The following is a 14,296-nucleotide window of genomic DNA, read 5'->3' as shown; positions in this document are numbered from 1 at the left end:
GGGAAAAGAAAGCTGGACCATCCTTGAGTTGAAGAGCTTAGGTGATGATGTGTACGTATGCAGCTGCTCGACCACCACGGCCGAGGATTGAAGAGGAACTAGGGTTAAACCCTGTTTTTCCGCCTAGATCGGCTGGTTGTAAATATTTTCTTGTAATAGACCTTTAAATTATATTTTTGGGATCCCAATGTATATAATAAATGTTCTAATGAAACGTTACATCTTAACCAAAAATTTTAATCCCTAAACCGCTAATCATACTTAGTTACACGATTTTGGCCAAATGACTCGATTAGCGAGTTTAGCACTGGTTACAAGGCACACTGTAACGGTCCCTAGAGTTTGGGGCGTTACAGATTTCCTTTTGCGTCTGTCAAAGTAGTTCTCAGGTCCATGGCTTTGTGGAGGGGACCTTGATAAAATACTTTTCAATCATGAGAAAGATGGTGGAGGCATTAGACCCCATTATTTGATGAATAACTTCAGGAATGCTATCCAAGAAAGTGGTTTGGTTGATTTATGTAACGACCCGAATTTGATATTAAGGTTGAGTGCCTTGTCTACAGTGCCTGGAGGGACTAATTGAGATTATATGAGCGAGTAATTAATCATATGCATGATTGTGTGACATAAATGAATTGTGTGGTAAAGAGGTTAGACATGCATGTTTATGTGTATTAAATATGCACGTGAGCCCATTTTTGTGAATAGGGGCATGCTTGTAATTCTGGCCTGTTGAGGGCATAAATGTAAATATGTTTATATTGTGAGTGAGACCCCAGTGTTATGGGGATATATTTGAGATATGTGGTCCGAGACGATCCTAGGGAGCGGATTAGCTGAATAGCCACAACGGAGTTGAGTACTCGGCTCGGGGGAGCCTAGGGGTGTTTTTTGAACATAGTTCGTGTTCGAGAATTACCGAGTAACGGGTGGTGATTTAGTGTTTGTTTAAGAGTGTCAGGGATTGGATTGGGATTTATAGGATTACTTGAGGATTAGCGAGAAACATGGCAAATGACAATTTTGTCCTTGGTGGCATTAAAAGATTGAGGATAGACTTGGGGGTGTTTTGGTCATTAGACATTTTGGGGGAGCTGTGGATAGACTTAGTTTGACTAGGAACACTAAAACTAACCCCTCTATATCTTCCTTGTTCTCTCTCTCTCTTGGATCCATCTCCTTCTCTTGAAGACTTAGGCAATTTTGGAGAATTCTGGTGGTGAGGCTCTAAATTTGAAGCTGGGAACTTGGGAGAAAACAAGCTAAGGGTGTTGGAAACCTAGTCTAAGCTCGGAGTCTCCACTGAGGTAAGATTCAAAGCAAGTCTTGTTACTGAAATCTTTAGTTTATTTTAAGTGTCTTAAGGTTTTGAATTTAAGTGTTTGAGCTTAGGTTGTGGGGAGGTTTTTGGGTACTTGTATCAGTTTTGTTGTTTGGTTATGAATCCTAGGCTGAATTCTAGGATTAAGGTTTGAGATTGGTGAGTTTCAGGGAGGTTAGCTCGTAAAATCCATGGGGAATTTTGGATTTTGGGGCTCGAGTTGCGACCTTGTTCATCAAGCGTTGCGACTCGCTTGAACTTCAACGCTTGGGAGCCTCAGGTTTTTGCCTAGGCGCCGCGTGCGAAGGGCATAGCGCGCCATGACCCACGTCCTTCAACAAAGAGAGCTTTGCTCTCTGACTTGAGCATGTCGCGGATAAAATGGGAAATATTCGCCAAATGAGGGGTTTTAGCTTGGATAGTGGGATTTAGTAGGATTCGAGGCCCCGAAGGATAGTGTTTGTATTTGAAGTTCTAAACTGGTTAGAGATTGATGGATATCTAATTGTTATGGCGTTGTGACTAGGTTTTACCGCTCAGGCTCGGGAATAGGAGTCGTGCTCAGGATCAATATTTTTAAATGTGGGATTACAACCCACTCACTATTTTTTTTAAATGTGTTTTTCTCAAAATCAATATTTTTCAATTTTTTTATAAAACTAATTAAATTAATTTTACCAAATGATATTCTAATAAATACTAATCAAATTATGCAAAAAAATAATTGTGCCCTAGATTAATTTTATTTTGCCTTTTTAAATAGAATACCATTTAATTTAATAAAACAATTTTATTAAATAAGAAAATAAATAACTTTAAATTATTTTTACCATCTTAACTAATTAAGACTAAATTAGTTATATGACTTATCAAATAAGAACATATAATAATTCCTAAGCATGTTTCTAAAAAAATGCATGTTTAATATGTACTGTGTGGGTAATATATATGACATGTTATAATGCATGATAAAGTATTAAACAATTTAATCATGTTCAAGCAAATAAATAAATAAATGCAGGTTGGGTGCTTTGGGTATTTCTAGAAAATTACAACACTTTCAAAAAATACACAAAAATAATTAAACTAACTAAAGCCCAATAGAGAGAAACTCCTTTGATCTTGGACCTTCTCTTTTAGTCTTTGGGCCATTACCATTTTAATTATCCATTATGAATTAAATAAATTTTTAATTATTTTAAATAACTTTAAAATAATCAAACTTTGAGTTTTAATACCCAACAAGTTATTGAGGCCCAATTGGAATTGAATCTCACCACAATTAATTCAAAAATTATAATTCCAACACTTTTAATTATATTGGGCTCAAAATGACGCAAATGGACAATTACACACCCCTTAGGGTTTGCATGACACAAACCCTAATGGGTGTGTCAATGGTGGGTGACGGATGGCAGGGGCTCGCATGGAGGCTGACATGCATGGTTGGGCGCAGGGGCACGGGCTCGACATGAGGCGTGTAGGAGGCATGGTGCAGGGGCGCAGTGGCACAACGTGGGCGCACGAGCGCAGGTTTGTATGGTGCTGTCGTTAACGTCATTTAGCCAGAAGCTGAGCTCCTCTTCATATGGACTTCAAAAGGATAATGGACTTGGCTTGATCGATGTTACCACCCAAGTATGGCTTTACGCGCTGACCATCACTTTGAACGTTTCGTTACTTTTGCTTTGCAATTCCACCGATCCATTAGGAAACACCTTTATCATTGTGTACGATCTCGACCATCTTGATTTTAGCTTTTACGCTATCAATGATTTCGAAAAGACTTTGTGGTATTTTCACTTAGGTACAGTTCAAACCGAAATGTACTTTACTTTATGCACCAAAACTGTTTGAAGTAGAGGATGAGGCTTGTGTTTAACCAAGTGGGGGATTGTTATGATTTGTTAAATACAAATGATAAGTGTTAAAATACAAGCTAGGTATAAACACTTAGTGAATTTCACATAGTGTAGATGTGAAATTTGAGTTTCAATTGTAGGCACTTTAAAAATGTGTTTTTGGGTCCAAAGTGATACATAGAGGTATCTAAGGATCCCCAAAAAATTTGATAGCATTTGGAACAATTTTAGGACCATTGGAGGGGTGGCGATGCATCACCCCTTAAGTGGCATAGCATCGCCAAAATGTGAAGGATTTCAAAAGCCCCAGCAGGTGATGCATTGCCTGCTAGTAGGCGACGTATTGCCTGGCAGGCGATACATCGTTTGTCGTGTTCGTACATGTTACGTAAATAAGCTCCAAATGACTTGCTAATTATCTCTGATCCTATTGGTTATACCTAATCACAATGCCTACACTATAAAAGGGTCATCATAGAGTTTTGGAAGACTTGATCACTCTTTCCAATCTCTTTAGTTTCCAAGAATCTCTAGTATTCTCCAAGAAACTCTTAAAGAAAGTGCTTAACTTTGTGAGTTTAAGACTTGTTCAATCCCAATCCTCATTTCCTCTTAGAAAATGCCTTAAGCATCAATGGTGGCTAGAAAATAAAGTATTAGGACAACGGTACGAATCGTGTATAAGCCTTGGTTTTGTGTTTTTTGCATTTGTAAAAAGAAATGCTTAAAGTAGTGGTTCAACAAGGGTTTTGAAGGTTCATCAAGGTTGAAGAAGATCATTCTACAACTAGGCTTTGCATCATCTTTCTCAATGTTTATTTAGTCTCTGTCAACTATTATTTTGTGTAGATTGTAGATTTTGTGGTGGCGTTATCTCACTCTCCCCCAACACTATCGAGCCGACATCGAGTAATTATCGAGCAAAGTTGTTTTTTTTTTTTGTGCAGATTTCAAAGTTTCAGATTTGAAAAAAATCACAAAAAAACCCAAAATCATGCCCTAAATTGTTTGAAATGTATTTTTTAGTGTTTTAAGTGATACTTCTCGCGTGTTTAAATTCTAAATCATTCAAAACTATTATGAGTCTCTTTTGTGTAGTTTCTATGGAGAAGTTAAGAGAAAGAAATATGAGATTCGGAGGGATAGAGAAAGTGAGGAGGTGTGTGGTTGCCATTTTCAGAGAAAGATAAAGGGATGCGAGTGTGTGGCGATGGTGGTGTTGTAGCTGCTATTTTCATAGAAAACCAAGAAAGAAAAAAAAAACAGAGAGAGAGATAAAAAGTGAGAGAATAGGAAGAGTTTGGTGAAAAATAATAATGAAATAGATGGGGAATTCTATAGACGAACTTAAAGTGAAGTCCCTATGGAAGAATTATCCTAAAATAGGGGCTTCATTTTAAGTCTTATTGGTGGGGATCTTAGTGTTCTCGATCCGTGAACAGTTTTCGACACGATTTTTTTATGACCGTGTATATTGTAGATATTTAGAGCATCTTACAAATTTTCAGAAAATTTCAAATAGTTTACAGTACCGAAAACTAAGTTCAAACATGTTGCACACGTGACTAGTTTTTTTTATGTGCTTGGAAATCAACTTGTTTGAACCTAGTTTTTGGTATTGTAAATTATTCGGAATTTTCTGAAAATTTACAGGATACTCTAAATAGTTACAATATACACTGTCATAAAAATAAATCACGCTGAAAACTATTCATAAGTAAAAAAATACTGTAAGTCCTACTGATAAGGCTTAAAGTGAAGCTCAAAGAAATATGTTGAAATATATATTTTAAAAAAGAAAGGAAAAAATAGTATTAGAATTGAAGGCCTACGATGCATGACACGTAGAAACTGAAATTTCCCATGTGAAGCAGCAAAACCAGCAGTCAAAGCCAGAGTGTGTACTCTCTCTTTTCTGTCAGACCCACTTTCCTTTCGGCTTTAGCTTTTGGTTCCCCCATTCCATTCCCAGATACCCAAAAATGAGAAATTAATATTAATAATTAAAAATTTAATTAATATTACAAAAAACAAATAAATAAAATTATTATATATACAAAAAAAAATGGATGTAATAACATTTGGCGTCATAATTGCCATAATCGTGCTCTTTCTGGGGATTGTTTGTTTCATCACCATTGAGGGCACTTGCAGACGCCGTTAATTCCTTCACTCCCCCAAACACTCCCTTCCTCTTTCCTTTTCTTTTCCCATCTCTGCTCGAAAATGGCTTTTTCCAATAGAGAAGTGGCTACTGTGCTTTTTGTGGTTTTGGGTTTGGGTTCTGCCTTGCTTTTGGATCTGAGCTATGCTTCTCAAGTCTCTCCATCTCATGGTGCTCACCGCTGTAGTCACGGACACGACCACGACCACGATCACCACCACCACCACCACCATGAGCAGAGTTCAGTCGAATCGAATCTTCTTCCAGAGGAATTGGCTGAGGAGGAGGATATGAAGCTGTACGGGTTTGGGTCTCACGGTCACCACCACGACCATGACCATGAACATGTACATTTCGGAGTTTTACAGCTCACGGGTCCTGGTAATTCGTTCAATTTCATTATACTCGTTTAGTTTTAGTTGTTGAGCTCTTCTGAATGATAATTGTTTGTAATTAATGCACTGTCGTGGTCCATTTGGTTGTTTTTTTGCACATTACTGTGTTAAGTAACAGTGGTCCATATTTGGATTGGGAAGTTTTGGCTCTCAACCTGGGGAATCAATGGAGACTTAATCCGTTTGCTGACTTTTATATAAGATTGAATTCACAATTGTGCAATGTTTTTTTTTTTAGAAGTGAAATTATAGAGTTTTTACCGTGGGAGGTTTAAGCAATAAGCGTACATGTTTCTTTGATTTGAATGTGTGTTTACTAATGCTCTCCATCTGTGATATAGAAGACGTGTAGAGACTTACGAATCATTATATCATTATATACTTGAGCTTGAAGTCCAAATAGTGATGAATATATAATTAAATTTAGTTGCATAGAGTTGTGATCAGTAGAGTTTAATTCTTGTCTCAGTAGCTGGATATGTACTTGCTGACTCAAGTGAGATTTTCATTGAATGAACCCTATATCACACGGGTTAAGAAAGAAAAAGAGAAACACATTACAGCATTTAATTACGCAAGATTGAGATGTAGATCGATATGAAATATCTGTGATAAAAGTGGCTTAATGAGAAATTAGGTTATGTAAAAGTAATATGCTGGCCCTGCAAGGTTATTAGACTCAAAATGAACAAATTTGTATTGCAAACGTATATGTTGTAAAGTAACCATTCTAACTTTGTCTAGGATATTTGGTGAATAAACAAATTTGTTTCATCTTTCTCAATTTTTTACTCTACTTATTCCCTACATGTGCATGGTGCATGTGGAATTGCAATTTCATTTCTTTGGTCTCTTATATTTCTTTTTAGAATATGATTTATTTAAGTGAAGCTGAGTTTTCACATCCATTATCATCATTATTATTCTGCTTATTGTTGGCCATTTATTACATCCTGATGTCTGTTCTGTTCTTCAGCAATTGATAGCCATTGATTTCATTATATAGGTCTTTGGCTACATGCATTGGGATGCTCTTTTTTGGTGAGCATGGCTTCCCTCATTTGCTTAATTATCTTGCCAGTAGTGTTTGGTAAGTGATTTAATTGTCAAATTGGAAAAGTTACTATTTCATTTCTATTTTGATAATAAGAAACTAAAATTTTCGAGTTATTGCAGTTAAAGGGAAACCATCCAAGACAGTTGTTGATTCATTGGCTTTATTTGGGGTTAGATTCTCGAGGCCTACTTATACTTTGTTAATCTAGTAGTTCCTTTTTACTGTTAATGTTTTACTTGTATTTATTTTCTGTTAAAATCTGTTGATTAGTCATGAAATGCATACACCATGGTTCAGCAGTTGTGTAGCTTACTGTCACCCTAACTGATGTTGGCTATGTGAACTGTGATTATGAGATGCTTTACAGTGTGAAAATTGATTTAATGTGAAATATTTTTATATTTAAGGAATTCATGGATTTTGACTTCATATTGCATGCTTTAAAATCCCTCTTTCTCTTCTTTGAAAGGTGCAAACATTGGGTTTATCTAAAAGTTCAAGGTCATATGCTGTTGTGTTGTTGTATCTGTTCTAGAATATATTTTGGTACATATGTATAAAACATGATTAAAATCATCAGCAAGACAGAATTATGTAAAAGCTAAGATTTGTGTCCGGGATTTGGGGGGAGAGAGTGGGGATTTTTCACTGCTCGTTGTGCAACATAGGCTACGATTCTGGCTGTCTTGACATTTCCAGTATGCTGAACTCTCAGATTCATTGAACATGTGCTCGTTATAAATGTGATATTTTATACATGCTGAGAGTATGGAGATAGTCTCCAAGAAACTTACTTCTGATAGATATGAGATTATCGAACACAAAGAAACAATCTATAGAATGATTATGAATGCCTTAGCTTGAGTGCTGGAAAAACTTTATTGAATTTGTACTATGACTATAGTGCATTAGATTAAGGATTCACGCCACGGATAAAGGCATATATAAATGTAAAGTTTAGCCGTTCTTGTTGAAGGAGGCAAAGATGAAAACTAAAATAACATTTAAAAAAAAACTGAAGAGAAAAAGTCTAGCGGGTTGTTAATCTGCCATGTTACAGGATACCCAAAAATAAACGCTGTTCTGGCAAGCTTTCCCACATTATGACCTTTGGCATCCTTTCGTTATAATAATTTTTTTTCTTCATCTTTTTCCAGTAAATTTTTCCTAGAACAGGACTTTGGAATTTTAGAATGCTTAATGTGGACATTTGCTATTTAGTAAATGTTTTCTTCATTTGCTTTTTGAAATGATATATTGATTTGAGTGCCCTCCACTTCAGGCTGGAGCTATGCTAGGGGATGCTTTTCTTCACCAACTACCACATGCCTTTGGTATTGTATTGATTTGATGCCACTTTTTTACCACACCAATAATTTACATGTTTTTCTCATTTTACGAACATGTGTGGGTCACAAAACTTCATTCTGATAATTACTCATTCTCTTAGATTTTTGGTTTATGCTTTAGAGATTCTCTGGGAAAATCAGCATTTTTTAGGTGTTTATTGAGCAGTAAAATCTGTGCTAGTTTATGTCATCCGAGCTCCGATTCCTCTGGGCTACCGAAACATTTTGTGCTTCACAGAGATTGTAGGATTCAACAGACATTCCAGTTTTAAACTGTCTTGTTAAGTGGGTTCGGGAGATCATACATATGTTGCTTTCTCCTAAACTTGAGGATTTATAATTTGGAGCATGTTTAAGGTTTTTTTTTTTGCTACTTTTGGCAACTCAATATTTATTGTCTCATGCATAAAAAGCTTAATGTTTTGAGTGTTGGAAAAGTTAATCACAAGTCATTATGTATCTTTTAAATATTTTTAAATCCAAGATTACACTTCAGAAAATGTATTATTCTCTCCACATATTTCTGCAAGGTTCAAGTGATTCTTATATGTTGTCATCTTTTCAAGTGGTTTTAAAAGCTAACTCCATTTTAATAGCCACTCTTTTCTTCATACGCGGCTACAGATTATTATTTATTATTTGTTGCAGGGGGTGCACACTCACACTCTCATGATCACCATGAGGATCATGACCATGATGATCATTCTGGACACTCACATGCACATTCGCTAGCAGATCTTTCTGTAGGATTGTCCATCCTTGGTTGGTATTCATATACTTTGCACTCCAAGTTTATTTTGTACATATTTGATTTTCTCTTTGCATGTAGAGATCTGCATAATCAGATGCACATGTTAAAGCACATCCATGATTCTGGATCTCTAGTTTGAATAAAGATTCTGGCATACTAATCAGGTTTTGCTACTGGTTTTGCATTTCTGTGCATTCTCTGATTGATATACCCAATCAATCTAGCCAAAGAAAATTTACTCATGGATCTGTTAGATTTACCAAAGCAATGTGGAATAAATTCTATCTGGTTGATTTACTCTGCGTTGATTAGTTGGATTAGCTTGTAAAGAAAAATTAAGGGCTTTGGTGTATATACGATAACTTTTATGTTTCCTCTCTGCTGACATCTCCCAGTCCTCCACTGAAAAAGTAGATTCATAAATGCCCTGTGCTGTTTTATTAAATGATTACTTTTCTATGCCATTCTTTTTTCATTATGTTGCCTGCACTTTTTTCATTGGCTTGCATTACGTGTTCAGTTTTTGCTTTTTTTTTTTTTTGCTTTTTACCAGGTATTTATTTATTTGGATACAGTCCATTAATCCTTTTCTTTTGAATTGGTTATACTAGCTGGAATTGTACTTTTTCTTCTAGTAGAGAAGGTAGTGAGGTATGTTGAAGATAATTCTGGAGGAACTGATACATGGGGTCACACTCACCACCACCATCATAAGAAAAGTAAGAAGTTGAAGGATGATGGCTCTGATGATGACATTCAGTCAAAATCTTCCACTGATAACGATAAGATAGCACTGGAAAAGTCATCTGAAGTTTCAGATGAATTGCTGCACGATTCATTGAAGGAAGATGCTCAAAATGGATCTCATATTAGGAAGGTGAGCTACTTGAAACTTGTATTCAAATTAGATGATAGCATCTATGATAATGACATGCTGTCACCATCTTCCAAGGTCATGCCCTGCCTTGTGTTTAGTGGACTGCTTATGAAAACTTGGGAGGTGTAGACTTGACTGTAGGTTTGGGCCAGTTTATGCAATGGACAGTCTAGGAAAAGTAATTGATGTTATAAAAAAAGATGAAGCTAAGTTAACGTACAGCAGATATGACTGTAGATAGAATGTAGGATGGAAACTTTAAAGACCATATGCGAACGTTTCTTTTTCAGCAGTTAGGCATCAAAATTTTAAATATCATTGAATAGATTAGTCACCTATGGTTTGCTCCTATAAGGTACGTGGTTGGAGTTCCTTTTGGAAATCCTACATATCAAGTGCTATTGTTTCATGGTCCCCAAATAGTGTAGGGTTATGCGGAGAGCATAGTTTAAAAATAAGAAAATTATGTATATATACATATATATGTATATACTATTTAGGATTTTTGTACTCCGAACTATGATCTATACATTATCGTGTCCTCTCATTTTTTCGGGCCGTTAAAAATTTCCCTGATTATTCACAGTGTTGTAAAGTGGGACTTCCGTTCAATTTTGTTCAATATGGCTAACGACATGCTGACATAGTTCTTTGCTGTCTGATGTGGCGCCACATGTGTAATTTAAAAATGTTAAAAATCTTTTTTTTATTAAAAATTAATAAGTTTCAAGTAAATTATTACACTAAAAATAAATTAAATTAAATAAAATCTTTCAATTTTTTTTTATAAACTACGATTTATTTGAAATTTATTAATTTTTAATAAAAAAGAGATTTTTAATATTTTTAAATTAATTTTTTAAAAAATACACATGTGATGCTGACGTAGCCAAGACACATCAGCATTTCGTTAGCCAAATTGGACGGAAGTTTTACTTTACAATGTGAATAGTTTGGGGAGAATTTTTAACGGCAAGAAAAAAGAGCACGATAATGCATAGGTCATAGTTTTGGGGGCAAATATCCTAAATAGCCTATATACATTCAAATAATGCTGCTGCTGTTTATTAGGATGCAACTGTCTAGAAACACTTGAAGACAAATACAACATGAGCTAGTGCCCTCCCCACCCTGGAAAAAACCAAAAAAAAAAAAAATGCTGGCCCAACATGTAGACTGTGCCATGCTAAATCCAGTATGTTAGGACTTGTTTATATTTATAGGCTCTAGAGCTATCCTAGTATATATGTTTGAGAAAACAGATCGTTTATTTATTTATCATTTTATAGCCACTTGAGAGTAGTTCAAGTGGTTGGGTGGGTGTGTATGGAGGGAGGGGTTCAGACCCCAACTGTATCATACAAGCTTATTAATGAAGTTGGAATATTAATAATAGGCTTAACATGAATGAAATTAGTGGATTTCATGTCATAACTTTTCTGACTCAAAGACATTGTTGCATGCTGCAGAGGCGCACTACTATCGATGGTGAGAATGATAAACAAGATGTAGATGCAGCTAAACTCTCATCTGCTGATGTTAAAACTCCAAAAGAAGAAGATGCTCAAGCACCTAGCAATCTTGTCTTCGGTTATCTCAATCTCTTCTCTGATGGTGTTGTATGTGTTGCTTTTAAGTATTTTTGTCTTAAAGATAATACTTTTCTTTGTTAAATTGTGTAATGCAGGTTGCCTTTATATAGTTGGCCTGGAAGTAGTTTTATGTACTCAATCATATTTTTAATTGTTGGTGCAGCACAATTTTACTGATGGAATAGCTTTAGGAAGTGCTTTCTTGCTTTATGGTTCAGTTGGCGGATGGTCTAGAACTCTCTTCTTGCTTGCTCATGAGATTCCTCAAGAGGTTTGCAACTCTTGTTTTTCTTTTAATTTTTTTACATGCACTTTGTTAGAAGTAGATCTATGATCTATCATTGTTTTTAATCTTGCTCTTAAGTGTCAGCCCATTTATCATGCTGTCATAGAATTACTTAAACACCATATCAGCATGAAACATTGGCTTTGCGGTATTTAATTTGAATTATGTTGCTGTGGAAAACTACCAACTACAACATGACAAAATGATTTTTCATTCCTCCGAACAAATGAATAAATAAAACTCTCAAATTTATTGTATCTAGAAAAGAAGGTACTCTGTTTCTGTTGGTAAAAATTTGCTCGATTCAGAAATTTAATATTGAACTGGTCGTAAGTAGAGCGGGGCAGGTACATGATGAGGGAGAGAATTACTTCTGTGCAGGATTATGTTTTTCCATAAGTAGTAGTGGGTTCTGAGATCTTAATTGCTAATAATTTTGGCTCTTCAGTGGAATAATGATCTTTAGCTCTTGTATAGAGATGATAAACTAGGAGTTCATGATCTTTGTTGGATTCTAGATCCTTTTATTGTTTGGTTAATCAGGAGAAGAGACATAACAATTAAAAAAAACATTCACTGCTATTCTTCTATTTTATCATGCGTCCAATTTCGGTGATACGTCATAGCTGGGTTTACCTTCGAATGCAGGTTGGAGATTTTGGTATCTTAGTAAGGTCGGGTTTTAGTGTATCTAAAGCCCTGTTTTTCAACTTTCTCTCGGCGCTCGTTGCACTAGCAGGAACAGCACTGGTATTATTCCCATTTACTGAGTCTTTTCTGTGCTCTTAAAACCTTCAACAATCATTGAAAACACAACTTAGAAAGAGTTCATCATTTTTGGTGTGTAGGCTCTGCTCTTGGGACAAGATCCAGGACAGTCATCTTTGATTGAGGTGAAGTCTCCATTAGATAATATAAAAGGGTTTTCGTTTTCCACCATCCAAAGTTAATAACGTTATTGTTCTTTCCCAATTTAATGTGCAGGGATTTACAGCAGGTGGATTTATCTACATTGCTGTGGCTGGGGTGCTTGCAGAGATGAATAGCAGTAGCAAGCCCACCCTGAAAGGTATAATAGGGCAGTTGACCTCATTGATACTTGGCATGGGGGTTGCTCTATGTATTTCTCTTGTAGAATGAAATGTAAATTTATAACATATATTTGTGGCAAAAATTCTTAAAATATTTGCGGTGAAAGCACCAAATTTATTATGTTTGTAGCACTTAATTATCCAAGTTATTTTTTTAGTAGCGAAAATATCTTTCGTTCATGTTTTTCGTTCATGTTTTAGTGCAGTTTAGTACAACTGTCACACGTAGGCGAAAATACCCAATTAAAAGGATATTTGTGGTGAAAGTATACCCAATTTAAAGTAAATTTTACGTCATGATAGCGTATTTGCGAAACAAATAGATACACTAAATTGCATCAAATTATAGACAAAATGTATTTTTCCTACAAAAAATAATAATTTAAGTACTTAAGTGTTCAAATACAATAAATTAGGTACTTTTGTCGCAAATATCTCTTACATTTAAGTCTTCATTTTCTTTTAGGAAAAAACCCAAACATGTCACGAGTTTATGAACAGTGAACTATTCACTAATTTATCACCTAGTACAATCTAAAATAATAATAATAAAAATCCGATAGAATAAATTTCAAAAAAGCAAAATCAAATCAAAGATGAAGCCACTTCTCTTCTCCACTGTGATTTGTTTGTTCGATTCTTTCTTTGTTAAGGTGTTATTGGTTATTTGTCAGTTTGATAAAGAAGGTTTTTCATTACTTTTACAACCAAGTATGGTACTCCACCTGGGCAAAAAAAAAAAAAGTATGGTACTCCACTAGAAGTCATGCTCAGGTATCACTTCAGGCATGAACATTTAGATGAAGTCTGTAAGAGTTACTTTTTTTTGTTGAAGTGTCAACTGTTGAGTTTCACGACTAACCTATTCTTGTTTTCCTATACAAGTGTGAACTCAAATACTCTACATTTTCTTCACTGCTCCATAATTTTTGCATCCATGTTAGTCTTTAATGCTTTCCCATCAAATTCATTTGCAGCTACTAGCTTGTGTACTATAATGTCTATTGAACAAAAAATTTCAATATAATAACTGGGACAAAATGGTGTGAGTGTGACCAACAAATATCTCACTTATTATTTATTAGTCTTTTATTGGTTCCTTGTACAATCAGTCACTATTTTTTTTTTTTGTGTCATTATTGATTTGTTTATTTTTATCGGTTGCTTTTATAGCAACAGTTGGACCATGGTTTTATTGGATTTTTGTTGTTGCGTATCTCTCCTATCAAATGTTCCTAATAAACAGAAGAATGGCCAAACGTATAAATGGACAAGGAATGGTGTCGTTAGTGAGAGACATATTAGGTAGCTTTTGTGTTAGATCGATATAGTTGTAAATTTGTGATACACCAGAATTCGACAACGTGTATAGATTCAGTCTTCCTCCTAATAATATTTGCAGTTGCAGCCCCACAGAATCTAACAGTGATCGAGTAAGCCAAAATCTCTTAGGGTGACCAGCCTAGGTACAATGCATTATTGGGTGTTAGAATTTGTTCGAGACTAACTTAAAATCCGATGCAAAACGTAAACCTACAAAATTATTCA

General features: G+C 35.2%; 1 protein-coding gene across 1 annotated transcript; it reads left to right on the top strand.

The window, feature by feature from the left end:
- Positions 1-5,110: 5,110 nt before the first annotated feature.
- LOC133824354 (IAA-alanine resistance protein 1) lies at positions 5,111-12,928 on the top strand. Its single transcript, XM_062257237.1, has 11 exons — positions 5,111-5,731; positions 6,752-6,835; positions 6,922-6,971; positions 8,085-8,136; positions 8,800-8,913; positions 9,514-9,779; positions 11,249-11,398; positions 11,535-11,642; positions 12,306-12,407; positions 12,506-12,550; positions 12,642-12,928. The coding sequence occupies exons 1-11, from the start codon at positions 5,413-5,415 to the stop codon at positions 12,795-12,797; spliced, it is 1,446 nt and encodes a 481-aa protein (XP_062113221.1). The 5' UTR covers positions 5,111-5,412; the 3' UTR covers positions 12,798-12,928.
- Positions 12,929-14,296: the final 1,368 nt, after the last annotated feature.

Source organism: Humulus lupulus, chromosome 3, assembly GCF_963169125.1.
Source record: "Humulus lupulus chromosome 3, drHumLupu1.1, whole genome shotgun sequence".
Classification (NCBI taxonomy): Eukaryota; Viridiplantae; Streptophyta; class Magnoliopsida; order Rosales; family Cannabaceae; genus Humulus; species Humulus lupulus.
Note: the sequence above shows the minus strand (reverse complement) of the source record. Positions and strands in the feature narration are given on the sequence as shown.